The sequence below is a fragment of the Schistocerca americana genome, chromosome 5 (genome assembly GCF_021461395.2).
Source record: "Schistocerca americana isolate TAMUIC-IGC-003095 chromosome 5, iqSchAmer2.1, whole genome shotgun sequence".
Taxonomy (NCBI): Eukaryota; Metazoa; Arthropoda; class Insecta; order Orthoptera; family Acrididae; genus Schistocerca; species Schistocerca americana.
This window is the reverse complement of record NC_060123.1, coordinates 604,016,998-604,034,111: the sequence shown is the minus strand read 5'-3', so window position 1 is coordinate 604,034,111 and position 17,114 is coordinate 604,016,998. Positions and strand designations below refer to the sequence as shown.

The 17,114-nt window shown below is 45.6% G+C and overlaps 1 protein-coding gene across 1 annotated transcript in view; it reads right to left on the bottom strand.

The window, feature by feature from the left end:
* Positions 1 to 2,615: 2,615 nt before the first annotated feature.
* LOC124616578 overlaps positions 2,616 to 17,114 on the bottom strand; it is a 287,115-nt gene continuing 272,616 nt past the window's right edge. The window contains exon 5 of the mRNA XM_047144898.1: positions 2,616 to 2,827. Coding sequence (XP_047000854.1) covers positions 2,616 to 2,827 — 212 coding nt within the window. The remainder of the gene's footprint in view (positions 2,828 to 17,114) is intronic.

Here is a 17,114-nt window from a genome sequence, read left to right as displayed (position 1 = left end):
TGTCTATTTTTGCTTCAAGTCGCACTCGAAGTAGTCAACAAATTTCGTAACGACAGAATCTCTCTCGAGTTCCACTGGATTGTCCTCTTCACATAAATGGTATATGAAGCTGTCATTTTGTTACACTGACAAGTTTTATCACTTTGGTGTTTACAGTTGATGGGACTGCCGGAGGTGCGGCTGATCGAAGTGAAGTGCTGGAACCGTGGAAATCTTATATTTTGCGGAGAAAAGAATGCTCTATCAAATGATGACTAGCGCAAGCATTGATAGGGAGTCCTTCTGGGACATGAGGATTTAATAGTCCCCTATTTATCTGTATTTTTTGGTCAATATCACCTCCGGATACACTGAGGGGGCAAAATATTATGAGCACGTTCGTAACAGCGTGTTTATTCACCTTTAGAACGTAATGCAGCAGCAGTTTCGTCTACCACTGATTCGACAAGTCCTTGGCAGGTTTCCGGAGGTATGTAGCACCAGTCATGGACCCTTTGATCACCACCACAGACCCCATGGGAGCCCAGGTGAAAATCCCCCATAGCGTATACTACCCCTATCGGCCTGCATCAGTGGCGACATGTTTAGGGAAGCCGTTCGCGTGGATGACGACGTATCCGCACTGGGACTGTTGATATTTTTAAAAACATCGGGAATCCGTCACATCGATATTTAAAAAATATCGTTATCAGCGCTCGTTGCATCGAAAAAAATTACAAATATATCAATATATAGACGAAAAAAGTATCGACATGTCGGCCTAAAAACATATCTGCTACACATTATAAATATAAAAAAACTAACAATTTTAGAACCGTATATTTAAATATTGATTTATTACAACTTTAAACATAGCTGTGTGCAGCAACCGTGAAAATATTTTTTATAGTAAAGACAGCCCACTGGTTGCAATGGATTTTATGGTTGAATTGACCATGGTTTCGACTCCTAAACTAAGGGAGTCTTCATCAGAATTTATATTACATACGTAAGAAGTTGAGCATAACAGCTCTCGTCATACAATTTTAACGCCAAAAAGCCCACGTCACACAATGTCATTTCTAGTTAAAAATTAAAGATTGCCACTAAGGGCTGCTTGTGTATATTGAAACAAGTGGCATCAGACTCGGTGGCGTTAAAATTGTATGACGAGAGCTGTTATGTTCAACTTCTTACGTATGTAATAGACATTCTGATGAAGACTCCTTTAGTTTAGGAGTCGAAACCATGGTCAATTCGACTATAAAATCCATTGCAACCAGGTTGCTGTCTTTACTATAAAAAATACTGATTTATTATTAGATATTCTGTACATCAACAAGCTAGCAGCCTACTAGAGGAACAGGAAGAATTGAAACGAAAACGATGCACGTTCACGCATGGCGATAACCAATTTTGTTAACAATGGTAACTACGTGTAAGTGGCACAGTAAAAGGTGTGCCTTCACGTATGCGATCTGCCTGGAACAGTTCATATCTAGTTCGCCGTTTTTTCATTTTTGCAAACGCCAGCGAACCAGCAGTCGTAGTGTGAAAACTGCGCGGTGAAGTTAAACGTGGCAGTTTCTGTTGGTAGCGCCGAGTCCCGATTACGTCAGCATTTCGCCTCACCCGCCTCCTTTCGCCACAAAGACCAATCTTGTCATTCAGATTTTTGTTCATCTTGTTTTCTAACGCTACTGTTGTGCTATTTCTTCACTTCGGAAATCTTCTTATTGCATTCACACCGCTACCGGTCAGTGGAATCAGACTTCTCCTTTGTGCCACCTGTACTTGCTTCACACAGTCAAAGAGAAAGACTGGAGTGATGAAAGCTCAAAAAGGTAGTAAGACTCCATCACACAGCAAAAGTAAAATTATGTTATACTACAATTTCAAATATTTACCAAAAATAGCAAGAAAAATAAAGTAAAATAAAAATATCGGCACTCGATATTGCCGATTTGATATCTATATATTGGTGGTGCAAGTATCGCGTATGACTATCAATAATACGTGGAACAGATATCGATACATCGATATTTTGTCCACAGACACGGCCATTGACCTGGTGTTACAGGAAAAGTGATTCATCCGACTGGGCGGCCCTCTTTCATTGATCCACAGTCCAACATCGATGACTGCCGTCGTAACTGACAATCTCTCTGGGTCAGGTCACCACGGAAGATCTATTCTGAGACACTCGATCAACAACGCGCGCCGAATAGTGTGCTCCGAAACACTTGTGGCTGGATATTGTACCGTGTGTTCAAAACTGCTACAGATCGTCGCCTGCCCTTCCTTTACACGGTGGACAGCCTCCTATACGCGGCGTGGACGTCCACACCTATACGTGGTTTCATCGTCCTTCAACCAATTTGGACGCTGACGAATATAGTAAGCGACACAGCAGGCCAACTTCCCCGTTTCCGCGACGACCGCTCCCATGTTCCGAGCCACAAGACTCCGCCTTTTATAAAAGTCGCTTACGTCAGTGGACTTTCCCCATTTGCGGCTCCCCATCGCCGCTAGAACGAGTCCTCAGTCTTCCATCCCATCCTTATCCCGCCACGCGCCTGCAGCACCTCCGGGCAGCACTCCGTCTCAAGATGGGCAGTGGTCATAATGTTTTGTCTCTACAGTGTATGCTCGTTTTTCGAGTGAGGCATGACGCGCGGCCCTTGTAAGCCACCCACGCACGAACGCACGCACGCACACAGGCAGGCAGCAGGGCGGTGCCGGCGAGATAGCGCTGAGCCGGACTCACCTGCGCGGCTGCGGGGGGCGTCGGCGGCGGCGGGGGCGGCGGTCACGTGGCCCTCCCACTGCTGGGCCGGCCGCCACTCGTCTGCAACACAGAGAGGGAACACGTCAGCGAGCGGCTCCTCTGCTCCCGTCACTGCTTGAGCCCCACCACTGTGGGAGATGCGGCAGTAGCCAGGCTAGCCGAGGGTATACCCAGGCAACGTGTTGCAAGCCAGGAACACGTCACCAGGTACACAGCGTAAGCAAAATAAAACTGACCTGCAAAATATTTCACGCACCTTCAGATAGGCAACCCATCTTACATCTCCCACCCCCAAGTTGCGTACCTTAAGGGGCGTGATATTTTTTTTTATTTTTTTTTTCGAGCCAATTTTACACGTAGTTCACACTGAGACGATACAATATGCAATGCAGCACACTTTAATGAAGGTTCCGCGATGCGACGCTTAAAAGTGCGACACTTGTGTTCCCACTGGGATGACACGATACACGATACAATACACAATGCGACTCACCATATGACAAGCAATGAGATGGCACGAACCATGTTTCTGTTCCATTCCAAATGCAATCGTGAATTCTTATGGAGAGAACTTTATTTTCGTTTGTCATTGCTTGAAGCTCAAAGAACTGAAAAAGATGGTATCAAACATAGTTTGGCTGTGGTATCTCGTCAGCTTCCCCAGCACGAACACAAATTGCACGGATTCTACAGAATGAGTCCAAACAGGTTACACTTTTTGGAGCAACTAGTCTCGTCTACTCTGACAAAACAGGACACACATTTTAGACCTGGTGCTTCTTCTGCTGAGAAGCTACTGATTACAATAAGTTGGTGCAAGTGTTTAGCGACGTAAAAAATACAACTACGAAAAGTTTATTTTTTATTTCATTCAATGTAGTACATATACATGTGAAATAGGTTACAAATTTAAAAAGCTAGGATAGTATTTCTACAACTGTTCAGTTTCGAGCAGCACTGAGAAGAAACGTTGCTAGATTTGAAGAGCAGTCAGTCACCATCGATGGTGTAGCAGTGGGTCACGAACTCTGTGTAAGGGTAGACATTGAAACTCAAGAAATGGAAGAAGCCCATGATGACAAGGAAAATCTCTTCATTTTTGTAAGTTACTCATCTCCAGTTTCAGCTTACGAAAAAGAGAAACACAAAGGCGTTCCATGTACCGCACAATAGGCTGCGCAAACAAGTTCTCCACGTACGCGTACACCACCATTACTCTACCATGCAAACATAGGGGTTACACTCGTCTGGTGTGAGACGTTCCCAGGGGTGTCTACCGGGGCCGAACCGCACAATAACCCTGAAAGAGTGGTTTGGTGTGGGGCGGCGGAGGGGTGAAGTGTGGACTGCGGTAGTCGTCGTGGGGTTGTGGACCACTGCGGCTGTGGCGGGGACGGAGCCTCTCCGTCGTTTCTAGGTACCCGGTTAACACAACATACGTGGAGATTCTGATTAGGACCAGATAACTGTTTCACTTCCGTTGTGTATTTAATATAAAGACAAGCACACGAGTTTAAGGTGGATAACTGTTTGTGAGGAAATAGTTTTGGTAATACGTAGACTTTTATAGAGTGGGAGGTAAAATCAGGGCTAAATTTGAGACAGAAACAAATATAATGGGGAGGTTACACAACTTTGGGGACACGAAACTAACACTGCGAGTGGTTTGAGGTTGGGTTTCGTGTCGGCAGGGTGTCAACAAAATTAAATATGACACGCAACATTTCGTTCCTTTGTTGGACATCTGTGCTACGGGTAGCTGTTTGTGGTATTTCAGTCACGTTGGCTACAAAAAGGAGCAGAGAAGTGTTCACTTGAGGTCGTCCGACGCGATCTCGACACAAATGGTGTGACGACATCTGAGCCTAACCCAGAAGTCACTCCATTAGGAACACATCGAGAAATCAATCATTAGAAACACATACTCAAATGAATTACGAAAATTGCAAAAAAAAAAAAAAAAAAAAATGGTTCAAATGGCTCTGAGCACTATGGGACTTAACATCTATGGTCATCAGTCCTCTACAACTTAGAACTACTTAAACCTAACTAACCTAAGGACATCACACAACACCCAGCCATCAGGAGGCAGAGAAAATCCCTGACCCCGCCGGGAATCGAACCCGGGAACCCGGGCGCGGGAAGCGAGAACGCTACTGCAAGACCACGAGCTACGGACTGAAAATTGCAAGCAAATAAAACACCTGGCAGACATCCACTGAAGACACAACTATTAATCGCCACAAAGAAAGTAATGTGATTACCAGATTCATATCTGGCGACTATGATTCACGCATGGTAGTGTCTTTCTTTCATGCATTAACTTTATTAAAAAGAAACGTGAACGGTTCTGGTGACATCCTCAGGTGGTTGAAATAACTTCCCGGTTCGTCTGCAACAGTTTCTTGCAGCGAGGTCGCTGAGCAACCGAGCAGCTGACGCCCTTTTCTATCCAGTCAGGAACCCAAACACGCTTCTAGCTTCTTATGCAGCGATTTCATGCCGACCAATATTAACTCTACCAGTACTCGCGCTGCCGCCAAGACTTTCAGGTCAGACAGGATTCCGGCGCACACAAAACGACCAAGGTGAAGCGGAGACTAATGTCGCTGTGTCTACAATCATAGACGCTATCAGTTTCGCAATACTGGCTTCAACCCACTGGCGTCGTCTACATTCGTCTTCAAGCATATATTTTTACCAGTTATCCCATTTTAGGCGACAGCTCTTCGTCAGAGAAACGTTTATCGGGAGAAAATTTTATCTGGTGAATGCGATGACTGATCCAATAATTTTGTTTCAAATACAGCAGTTTTCTCATTCCGGAATGAATTTCTTCACCCTGCACAAGAATGTTCGTTCTTTTGGAACTTTCTGGACGATTAAAACTGTGCACCGGACGCGGATGCGAACCCAGAACTTCGCCTGTGGTTGGCAATGCTCTTACCGACTGAGCTATACAGACTCGTCTTCGCAATTTCCCTTCTGCTAGTGACTCTCCCTCGTAGTTCTCAAACTTTTTACGCTCTTCTGCACACCTTGCTGGACTAGCCACTCCAACTAGAAAGGGTACTGAGGAGAAATGGCTAAGTCACAGCTTTCGGAATTGCTTCCAGGATGAGCCCTCGCAACCTGTAGCGAGGAGTGCGCTCTTTTGCAGCTGTCGGAAGCGAAGCTGTGGGGCTGGGTTAACAGTGGTGCCTGGACTGTTCTGCCACTGAGATTGCTTCCCACGTTAGGTGAGGTCCCGGATTCTGTCAAGAACTTCCGTTTTCCTGTAGCTAAAAGATGCAGGTGGAAAAATGCAGTGAATTCGTAGAAAATCATTTTTTCGTTTTCTGCAGTCCAGAACACTTCTCACGTTCGTTTACATTCTGCCGGACCACAAAACCTTAATAGTCTTGTGCAGTTATTGTTTCACGCCGTTGAAAGATAATAAGTATGAGAACTAGTTTTCGTAAACCGGTAAACATAGGCACGTAGAATCATTTGTATTCTTTTCAGAACGTTGGAAACATTGGTGATAAAGTAAAAGAAATTTTAGCCTTTGAGTTTGGTCAGCAATCAACAAAAAAAATGAGGTTAGTATAAAATTTCTCAATTCTTCGCACAAAACGCACTGTACTTTTTCTGAAGATGTGTCTGTGGCGTTAGCTATTTCATCTATGTAATCGACGATGTTTCAGAAGCTACAACGTGGACGATTAGCAGTCCAAAGAGAAGGGAACAGAAGCTTTTGAAAAGTAGCACGACAGAAAATGTTGAAGATGACATGGAGATATCGAATGACTAATGAGATGAAGAGCTACGGCATGTAATACCCGAGACAACAGAAATTCACGGCACAACTTTATTAAAAGAAGGGATCGGCTGACTGGAAAGGTCCTGAGGCATGAAGGAATCATCAATGTGTTTATTTAGGGAAGTATATACCCGCGACGTAAGCTGAAAGACCTACTTGGGCATCATAATTTGTTGCACGTCGTGATTGACGTTTCACATGTGGCTGAACACTTCCTGTTTCCTTAAATAACGTAACTATCCGACGAACGGCCCGGACACTTGGATGATTTCGTCCAGGATACCGAGCAGCGTACATAGCACACGCCCGCTGGGCATTTTGATCACAATAGCCATACATCAACACATTATACACCTTTTCCCCAATTGGTAAACACTCCATTTTAACATGGGTTATGTATCACGAAGCAAATACCGTCCGCACTGGCGGAATGTTACGTGATACCACGTACTTATACGTTTGTCACTATTACAGCGGCGTCTATTACAAAGCGAAAAAAGTGGTCCAACTAAAACATTCATATTTCTTTACGTACTACAAGAATATGTAATAAAAAATGGGGGTTCCTATTTTAAAAAACGCAGTTGATATCCGTTTGACCTATGGCAGTGCCATCTAGCGGGCCAGCCATAGCGCCATCTGGTCTCCCCTTTCAAGCTAGACGAGTTTGTGTGTGTGTGTGTGTGTGTGTGTGTGTGTGTGTGTGTGTGTGTGTCAGGGACTGACTAGTGCAAGCAAGTACAAATGGACGTGGATTGCGGCCTAGTTATACAGAGATGAAGGGGCTTGCTCAGTAACAGCTACGTCGAACAAGTCTTGTTACTGAAGACCGCAGCAACAAGAAAGAAAAGTGAAATACAGAAACCACTGACTGGTTGTGTCACAAAAGCATCGAAATATGTTTGCGCAAAGAAATTAAAAAGAATCTGCAGTTTTGCCAAGGCAGGCGAGCACCTATCGTTAATCTAACACGGAACAGTTGAGTTGGCGTGACGTCAGCCGGGCTGGATAGCGCAATAGATTCGGCATGGATGTCGATAATCGGGAGTCAGCAATCAGCAGCTGCCGCGATGTTATCGCTGACGGCATTATCTGCGAACTGAGCCACGGCCGCCAACTGCAGGCAGATTTCGCTGCCCAACGCTGGACAGTGGGGCTCCCATTTGCCCCTCATTCACAAACAAAAGCTGCCGTTTTTGTCCCGTGCACGCACCTTTCCTTTGATCGGTCAAATTTCCCTCTGCTATCCGAGGTGAAGATACATACATAATTTCTGGGTTGAAGTAGATCAAATGTGCCAGTATAAGAAAAGTGCCGTGGCCCTCGTAACAGTCCAGTAATGTACGTTTTTTGATTGGTTCAAATGGCTCTGAGCACTATGGGACTTAACATCTGTGGTTATCAGTCCCCTAGAACTTAGAACTACTTAAACCTAACTAACCCAAGGACATCACACACATCAATGCCCGAGGCAGGATTCGAACCTGCGACCGTACCGGTTTTTTAATTCCTCAGTTAAGTATTAATTTCAAACATAAACGAGGAAATATATTGATTCCAAATTCTTGCTGAATGATGGGAGGATAGCCGGCCGCTGTGACCGAGCGGTTCTAGGCGCTTCAGTCCGGAACCACGCGGCTGTTACGGTCGCAGGTTCGAATCCTGCCTCGGGCATGGATGTGTGTGATGTCCTTAGGTTAGTTAGGTTTAAGTAGTTCTAAGTTTTAGGGGACTGATGACCTCAGATGTTACGTCCCATAGTGCTCAGAGCCATTTGAACCATTTGAACAATTCGCAATTTTTCACAAACACAACTTTTATTGATGTAAGTTCACAAGGTCGATGACTGAACAACAAACGAAAGGTAACAATGACGATGCCAGTAAAAGTCTCTTAATTGAGGCAAACAAATATTCACTTCTAATTTTCCACAAAGGCTTGTGGTAACACACACACACACACACACAGTAGTAAGAGTCCAATACAGAGACGAAGTCGTAATTTTTCAGTCGTCGAAGTACACGAGGTCTGCATCCGGAGTGAACTCAACTTCGGGGCTGGTTCTAGCCCCTAAACAGCTGTCTCCAGTCAATCAGGTTTTGGCGTAGTGATACTTCCTGCAGGCCGTGGCTCGAGCTCCCCCTGCAGGAAGTAGTGCTCGGAATGTCTGTTTCCATTAACTTGTATGTAAATAACCGGTGTTTACCATGGTGCTTTTGGTACGCCTTGGACATAGACAACCTCGTCCTCTGTGGTGTAATATGGGTTGCCGGCCATCAGGGGCTACCTTGGCTCCGGCATAACATCATGGGATACCTCCTATTATTATGTTGGACCTCGTTTTGCCCGGCTTATTGCGGCTGGTCGAAGTCGCACTGACTCAACAAGTCGTTGGAAGTCCCCTGTTGAAATACTGAGCCATGACTGCCTCCATAATTGCGACAGTGTTGCCAGTGTAACATCTTTTGCATGGACTGACCTCTCGATTCTATCCCATAAATGTTCGATGGGATTCATGTAGGGCGATCCGGGTGGCCCCGTCATTCGATCGAATTGTCCAGAATGTTCTTCAAACGAATCGGGAACAATTGTGACCCGTTAACTTGGCGCATTGTCATCCATAAAAATTCCATCGCTGTTTGCGAAGAAGCCGGCCGCTGTGGCCTAGCTCTTCTAGGCGCTTCAGTCCGGAACCGCCCTGCTGCTACGATCGCAGGTTCGAATTCTGCCTCGGGCAAGGATGTGTGTTAGGTTAGTTAGGTTTAACTAGTTCTAAGTTCTAAGGGGCTGATGACCTCAGATGTTCAGTCCCACAGCGCTTAGAGCAATTTGAACCATTTGTTTGCGAAGATGAAGTCTTACAATTTTAAACGTGGAACATAGGATTACACAGGCAACAGATTGCAAATTACTATTTGGTACATTGATCTAGGATTCGACACCTACTAAGGGAGTATTCATGAGAATGAACCGTAATTTACGGTTTATCAAAATTTCATTCTGATGAAGACACACTTATTAGGTGTCGAAACCTAGACCAATATACAAAGCAGCAATATGCAACCGGTTGGTTGTATAATGCTATTATGAAACATTAAGTCAATGAATAACTGCAAATGCTCTCCAGGTAGCCGGACATTTCTAGCCAGCGATCAATGCAAACCAGCCTATACTATTAAGGAACCACCATCAGCTTCAATAGTGCCTTGTTGACAAGTTGGGTCCATGGTTTCGAGAGGTCTGCGCCACACTCGCACCCTACCATGAGCTCTTACCAACTGGAATCGGGACTCATCTGACCAGTCAACGGTTTTCCAGTCGTCTAGGATCCAACCGATACGGTTACGAGACCAGGAGATGCCCTTCGTTCAATGCTGGGTAGCAGCGACAATTCTACTCAAATGACGCTGCTCTCGGTGGTTAAGTGAAGGACGTGGGCCACTACGTTGTCCGTGGCGAGAGGTAATGCCTGAAATGTGCTACTCTCCGTACACTCTTGGCGTTGTGGAGCTCGGAATACTCAGTTCCCTAAGGATTTCCAAAGTGATACGTCCATGCGTCTACCTCCAACTATCATTCCGCGTTCAGTGTCTGTTAATTCCCCTCGTGCAGACATAATCACGTCAGACACCTTTTCAAAATAATCACCTGAGTACAAATGACAATTCAGCCAATGCACTGTCCTTTTATACACTACTGGCCCTTAAAATTGCTACACCACGAAAATGACATGCTACGTACGCGAAATTTAACCGACAGGAAGAAGATGCTGTGATGTGCAAATGATTAGCTTTTCAGAGCATTCACCCACCGGTGGCAACACCTACAACGTGCTGACATGAGGAAAGTTTCCAACCGATTTCTCATACACAAACAGCAGCTGACCGGCGATGCCTGGTGAAACGTTGTTGTGATGCCTCGTGTAAGGAGGAGAAATGCGTACCATCACGTTTCCGACTTTGATAAAGGTCAGATTGTAGCCTATCGCGATTGCGGTTTATAGTATCGCGACATTGCTGCTCGCGTTGGTCGATATCCTATGACTGCAAGCAGAATATGGACTCGGTAGGTTCAGGAGGGTAATACGAAACGCCGTGCTGGATCCCAACGGCCTCGTATCACTAGCAGTCGAGATGACAGGCATCTTATCCGCATGGCTGTAACGGATCGTGCAGCCACGTCTCGATCCCTCAGTCAACAGATGGGGACGTTTGCAAGACAACAACCATCTGCACGAACAGTTCGACGACGTTTGCAGCAGCATGGACTATCAGCTCGGAGACCATGGCTGCGGTTACCCTTGAGGCTGCATCACAGGAAGGAGCTCCTTCGATGGTATACTCAACGACGAACCTGGGTGCACGAATGGCAAAACGTTATTTTTTCGGATGAATCCAGATTTTGTTTACAACATCACGATGGTCGCATCAGTGTTTTTCGACATCGCGGTGAACGCACTTTGGAAGCGTGTATTCGTCATCGCCATACTGGCGTATCACCCGCCGTGATGGTATGGGGTGCCATTGGTTACAAGTCTCGGTCACCTCTTGTTCGCATTGACGGCACTTTGAACAGTGGACGTTACATTTCACATATGTTACGACCCGTGGCTCTACCCTTCAGTCGATCCCTGCGAAACCCTACATTTCAGCAGGATAAGGCACGACCGCATGTTGCAGGTCGTGTACTGGCCTTTCTGGATACAGAAAATGTTCGACTGCTGCCCTGGGCAGCACATTCTCCAGATCTCTTACCAACTGAAAACGTCTGGGCAGTGGTGGCCGAACATCTGGCTCGTCGCAATACGCCAGTCACAACTCTTGATGAACTGTGGTATCGTATTGAAGCTGCATGGGCAGCTGTACCTGTGCACGCCATCCAAGCTCTGTTTGACTCAATGCCCAGGCGTATCAAGGCCGTTATTACGGTGGTTGTCCTGGATACTGATTTCTCAGGATCTATGCACCCAAGTTGCGTGAAAATGTAATCACATGCCAGTTCTAGTACAATATATATTAGTCCAATGAATACCCGTTTATCATCTGCATTTCTTTTTGGTGTAGCAATTTTAATGGCCAGTAGTGTGCCTTGTGTACGCGATACTACCTTAAATATGTACGCGTACACACAGCTGTCCCATGACTTGTCACCCAGCGTAATTTCTGAGCAGCAGGCGGACTCTAATTATGAACGGAACGTCACATTAAGAAGGCCGGACTGGCCGCGGCTGTGCACGGGCTGTGTTGTGCCGCGCCGTTGCGGCCCCGCTCCGTGACCCGCGAGCAATGCGCCGCCGCCGCTGACATTTACGCCGCCGCTCTCCTGCCGGGATTCCCTGACACCCGTGCCGCAGTCAAGTTATCGTCGTCCCCTGGTCGACACTGCCAGTTCTGCAGAAAACCAGCGGGCTCCTGCTCCTCCCCATTGTCTTTTAGATTGTCGCGTAACGGTATCTGCATCGCACCAGACACGGACGAACGTGCAGCTTTCACTGCAGCGGGATAGGGCACTCCACGTACGGTGGGCGTGGCCGACGTCACGCGCCCACTAAAAGCCACTGTCGGCTCACGAGCTCCTCGTGCAGCTGCAAACCTGAGCACTCCCGTTTACCCGCAGCTGCTTTACAGCCTCCACCCTCCACCAGCGTCCAACGTATGTCACCATCAACCGTGCCTCCTCCCACATCCTTCTGCTGACGTGTTTCTTTTCCTTCATCTTTCACTCTCACATTGGGCTGAGGAGGGAACTTACGCTTTTTTTCAGGCATAAGTGTAGTGTTGGCTGAAGAGCCAACACCGTGTTACTAGAGGAGGCCGAAATGCACGCGTTTTAGCTCACGCAGGCTGGCGTGAGGAGGGAAGAACTATACTGACGTTAGGTCTGGAACACGACAAGGAGAGACGGAATTAGTTTCATACTTAACTTTAATCCATTAATGATTAACGTCGCTCTTGACGCTACATGAGTCACAATTTATCTTTTCAGAAGACGTATAGAAACTGAATATGGCGCCTTGTTAGGTCGTAGCAAATGATGTAGCTGAAGGATATGCTAAACTGTCGTGTCTGCAAATGAGAGCGTATGTAGTCAGTGAACCATCGCTAGCAAAGTCGGCTGTACAACTGGGGCGAGTGCTAAGGAAACTCTCTAGACCTGCCGTGTGGCGGCGCTCGGTCTGCAATCACTGATAGTGGCGACACGCGGGTCCGACGTATACTAACGGACCGCGGCCGATTTAAAGGCTACCACCTAGCAAGTGTGGTGTCTGGCGGTGACACCACAATAATTGTGGGTTTTTTCCTCCATTTACATTCAAATACGAAAGTGAGTATCAAATCTAGTGTCTTATTTCTCATTTCATCTGAATCGCTTATGATTTTGCACAGTGCAACACGCGCAATATGGCTGCCAAGTGATGCGTGCAGTGGGGCATGGGCAGGAGCGCGTATGTAAAATATGTGATCAAAAGTATCCTCACACCTGGCTGAAAATGACTTACAAGTTCGTGGCGCCCTCCATCGATAATGCTGGAATTCAGTATGGTGTTGGCCCACCCTTAACCTTGATGACAGCTTTCACTCTCGGATGCAAACGTTCAATCAGGTGCTGGAAGATTTCTTGGGGAATGGCGGCCCATTCTTCAAGGAGTGCTGCACTGAGGAGAGGTATCGATGTCGGCCGGTGAGGCCTGGCACGGAATCGGCGTTCCAAAACATCCCGAAGGTGTTCTGTAGGATCCGGGTCAGGACTCTGTGCAGGCCAGTCCATTACAGGGAGGTTATTGTCGTGTAACTACTCCGCCACAAGCAGTGCATTATGAACAGGTGCTCGTCCGTGTTTAAAGATGCAATCGCCATCCCCGAATTGCTCTACAACAGTGGGAAGCAAGAAGGTGCTTAGAACATCAATGTAGGTCTGTGTTGTGATAATGCCACGCAAAACAACAAGGGTGCAAGCCCCCTCCATCAAAAACACGACCACACCGTAACACCACCGCCTCTGACTTTTACTGTTGGCACTACACACGCTGGCAGATGACGTTCACCGGGCATTCGCCATCTCTCATCGGATCGCCACAATATGTACAGTGATTCGTCACTCCACACAACGTTTTTCCACTGTTCAATCGTCCAATGTTTACGTTCCTTACAACAAACGAGGCGTCATTTCGCGTTTACCGGCGTGATGTGTGGCTTATGAGCAGCCGCTAGACCATGATATCCAAGTTTTCTCACCTCTCGCCTAACCGTCATAGTACTTGCAGTGGATCCTGATGCAGTTTGAAATCCCTGTGTGATGGACTGGATAGATTTCTGCATATTACACATTACGACCCTCTTCAACTGCCGGCGGTTTCTGTCAGTGAACAGACGAGGTCGGCCTGTACGCTTTTGTGGTGTACGTGTCCCTTCACGTTTCCACTTCACTATCACATCGGTAACTGTGGACCTAGGGATGTTTAGGAGTGTGGAAATCTAGCGTACAGACGTATGACACAAATGACTCCCGATCACCTGACCACGTTCGAAGTCTGTGAGTTCCGCGGGGCGCCCCACTCTGCTCTCTCACGACGTCTAGTGACTACTGAGGTCGCTGATACGGAGTACCTGGGAGTAGGTGGCAGCACAATGCACCTAATATGAAAAACTTATGTTTTTGGGGAGTGTCCGGATAATTTTGATCACATAGTGTATAATGAGGTATCTTCAATAGAGTGCCTTTCTTCGTGCCAACCAATCATGGCATTTTCACAAATATGATGAAGTTGAAAAGTCAAAGACTTTCAAAGGGTAAACATTTTCCCTAATTGGTGTTATATACTTCAAATCAATAAATATATTGTACTACACACTTTCTAAAGCACCCCATGTTCTTCCTCAGCGTTCAAGCTATCTCCATACTAAGTTTCATCAAAATCGGCAGAGCAGTTTAGTAACAGACAAACACTCTGTCGTTTTTATATTGTTATGGATGTTTGATGTTGTTGGCTAGTCCTGTTTGCGATTCTGTTGCGCTGTATTCTTCAAAAATGGTTCAAATGGCTCTGAGCACTATGGGACTTAACATCTCAGGTCATCAGTTCCCTATAACTTAGAACTACGTAAACCCAACTAACTTAAGGACATCACACACATCCATGTACCAGGCTAGATTCGAACCTGCGACCGTAGCGGTCGAGCGGTTCCAGACTGAAGCGCCTATAACCGTTCGGCCACTCCGGCCGGCTTGTATTCTTCGTCTATTCTTTTAATGCATTGGGCTATTAATCTTGGAAAACTGAAAATAATGATTTTGTCCTCAAGTAATTGCGTAGTCTGTATATTGCTACTTAGTCTATTCAGTCCGATTTTACTTGCACGTGCGGTGAGCCGGCATTTTGAAGGTTTTTTATTCGCTATTTCGTATATGGCGTTGTTTGGTGTATGTGTTATTAGGATTCTTCTTCCTCTGCTGAATAATCTTTTTGTTTGGTTGTTGTTAGGCGTCCAGACGGATCTGCGTATTCGAAAACTGGTCTCACAAAGGTTTCGTATATATGAACTGATCTTTCATTTGAAGCACTGTTTATGCGATCTTTAATCATCTATAAGTCGTCGTTATGCTTTTGATAATGTAGCATCTATAATAAGTCTGGGGCACTTAGCTTCCGTTTTTGCTGTTATTTATTGTCCGCATCATTTCAGTTTCAAGTCTAGGGGTGTTTCCTTTTTATTCTTGTAAATCTTTTGTGCCAAAGGATAACAAGTTGAATTTTATGGGCATCAGGTTTTATGAAGCACAAGCTGTCTCCTCTCCTTTACGACCTGTACACTGACCGCATTCCCGAACATCCACACCTCCCACGCCTGCCTCATGCAATGTGCTGACGACACCGACAACCTAACTACCCTCTATACCCTCCAACTCTCTCATGCCTCCCTCCACATCATTTGAATCTCCTAGTCGACTGTTGTAATACCTAGATACTTCAGGTAAATTCATAGAAAATAGTAGGCACCGTCACTGACCGCACCAACTCGCAAATCCTCCTTTCAGTTTTCAAAAAATGGTTCAAATGGCTCTGAGCACTATGGGACTTAACATCTGTGGTCATCAGTCCCCTAGAACTTAGAACTACTTAAACCTAGCTAACCTAAGGACATCACACACATCCATGCCCAAGGCAGGATTCGAACCTGGGACCGTAGCGGTCAACATCAGTTTTCACGTCACCATCTTCAACCAATCGACATCTCTCACCAGCAAAGTATTTAGATGTAACTTCCGACAGAAAAATAATAGCCGGCCGTTGTGGTCGAGCGGTTCTAGCCGCTTCAGTTCGGTACCGCGCTGTTGCTACGGTCGCAGGTTCGAATCCTGCCTCGGTCATGGATGTGTGTGATGTCCTTAGGTTAGTTAGGTTTAAGTAGTTCTAAGCCTAGGGGACTGAAGCTCTCGCTGTTTGGTGGTACAACATGCAATGTGTTGTTTTAATGAGCAAGAAAAGGGGCAGAAATGATGTTTATGTTTATCTCTATTCCAATTTTCCGTACAGGTTCCGGAAATCTCGGAACAGAGGTGATGCAAAACGTTTTTTGATGTGTGTAATGTAAAATAAAAATATCGGCACGCGATATTGCTATCCCTTATCGATATATGGTTACATCATTATATTATGCTCCGCTTATGGTTATCGATAACTTTTGGAAAGGATATCGATGTATTGATACATCATCTACAGGCTATAACGTGTTTATAATATACAGGATGTTTCACAATTACAGCCTGGAATTGATAAAGTTTTGATAAAGAACCCATGTCTGGAAATGTAACGGTTGGATGTAAAACAACTTCGAAGGTTCAATCAGTTTCAAATTTCTTGCTTCACAGTACGCACACAGAGAAGAGTGACTGTTGTGATTACAATTTCATTTAACGATTTTCATCCGCTTACGAGAACGGCTGCGAGAAACTGGTACTTCCCTAACCGCCATTCGTCATGTAGAAGAGAGGCCGATGACGAGTTCTGGAAGCAAAGCCCACGCTGTAGGGTCCTGTAGGAAGCATAAGTCAGACCTCATTGTGTCCGCTTGAAGCGGGAGATTTGAAAGTGACCGGATATTCAAACTTATATCCAAACAGTGTAGGTCACGATTACTCAGTCCCCTCCACGATCCCTAGAAGTCTGCAATAGGAATTTTGGAATGCCCTGTATATCTGAAGACATCTAGTTAAGAACGCAATGGGTAATCAATGTAAAAATATGTGCGTCTATTGGCTCCATTAAAACATAGTATTAAATTATTTGCTCATTTTTGTGAAAAATACGTAATCGCACTTAATCATATTTCGACTCTGAAAATACAAATTTATAATTTGTGCTGCTGTTTTAAGGAAGCTTAGGGATCCTTCTGTATGGAATATGAGAAATGTTTGTGCAAATTCTCCTAAAATAGTATCAACTGAATTGCGTAGATTAAACATAAACGACACCATATTGGTATAACAAAAAGACGTTTACGAGAATTCATACCACGTGCGAGTACGTGTAGGCGTATAACAGGC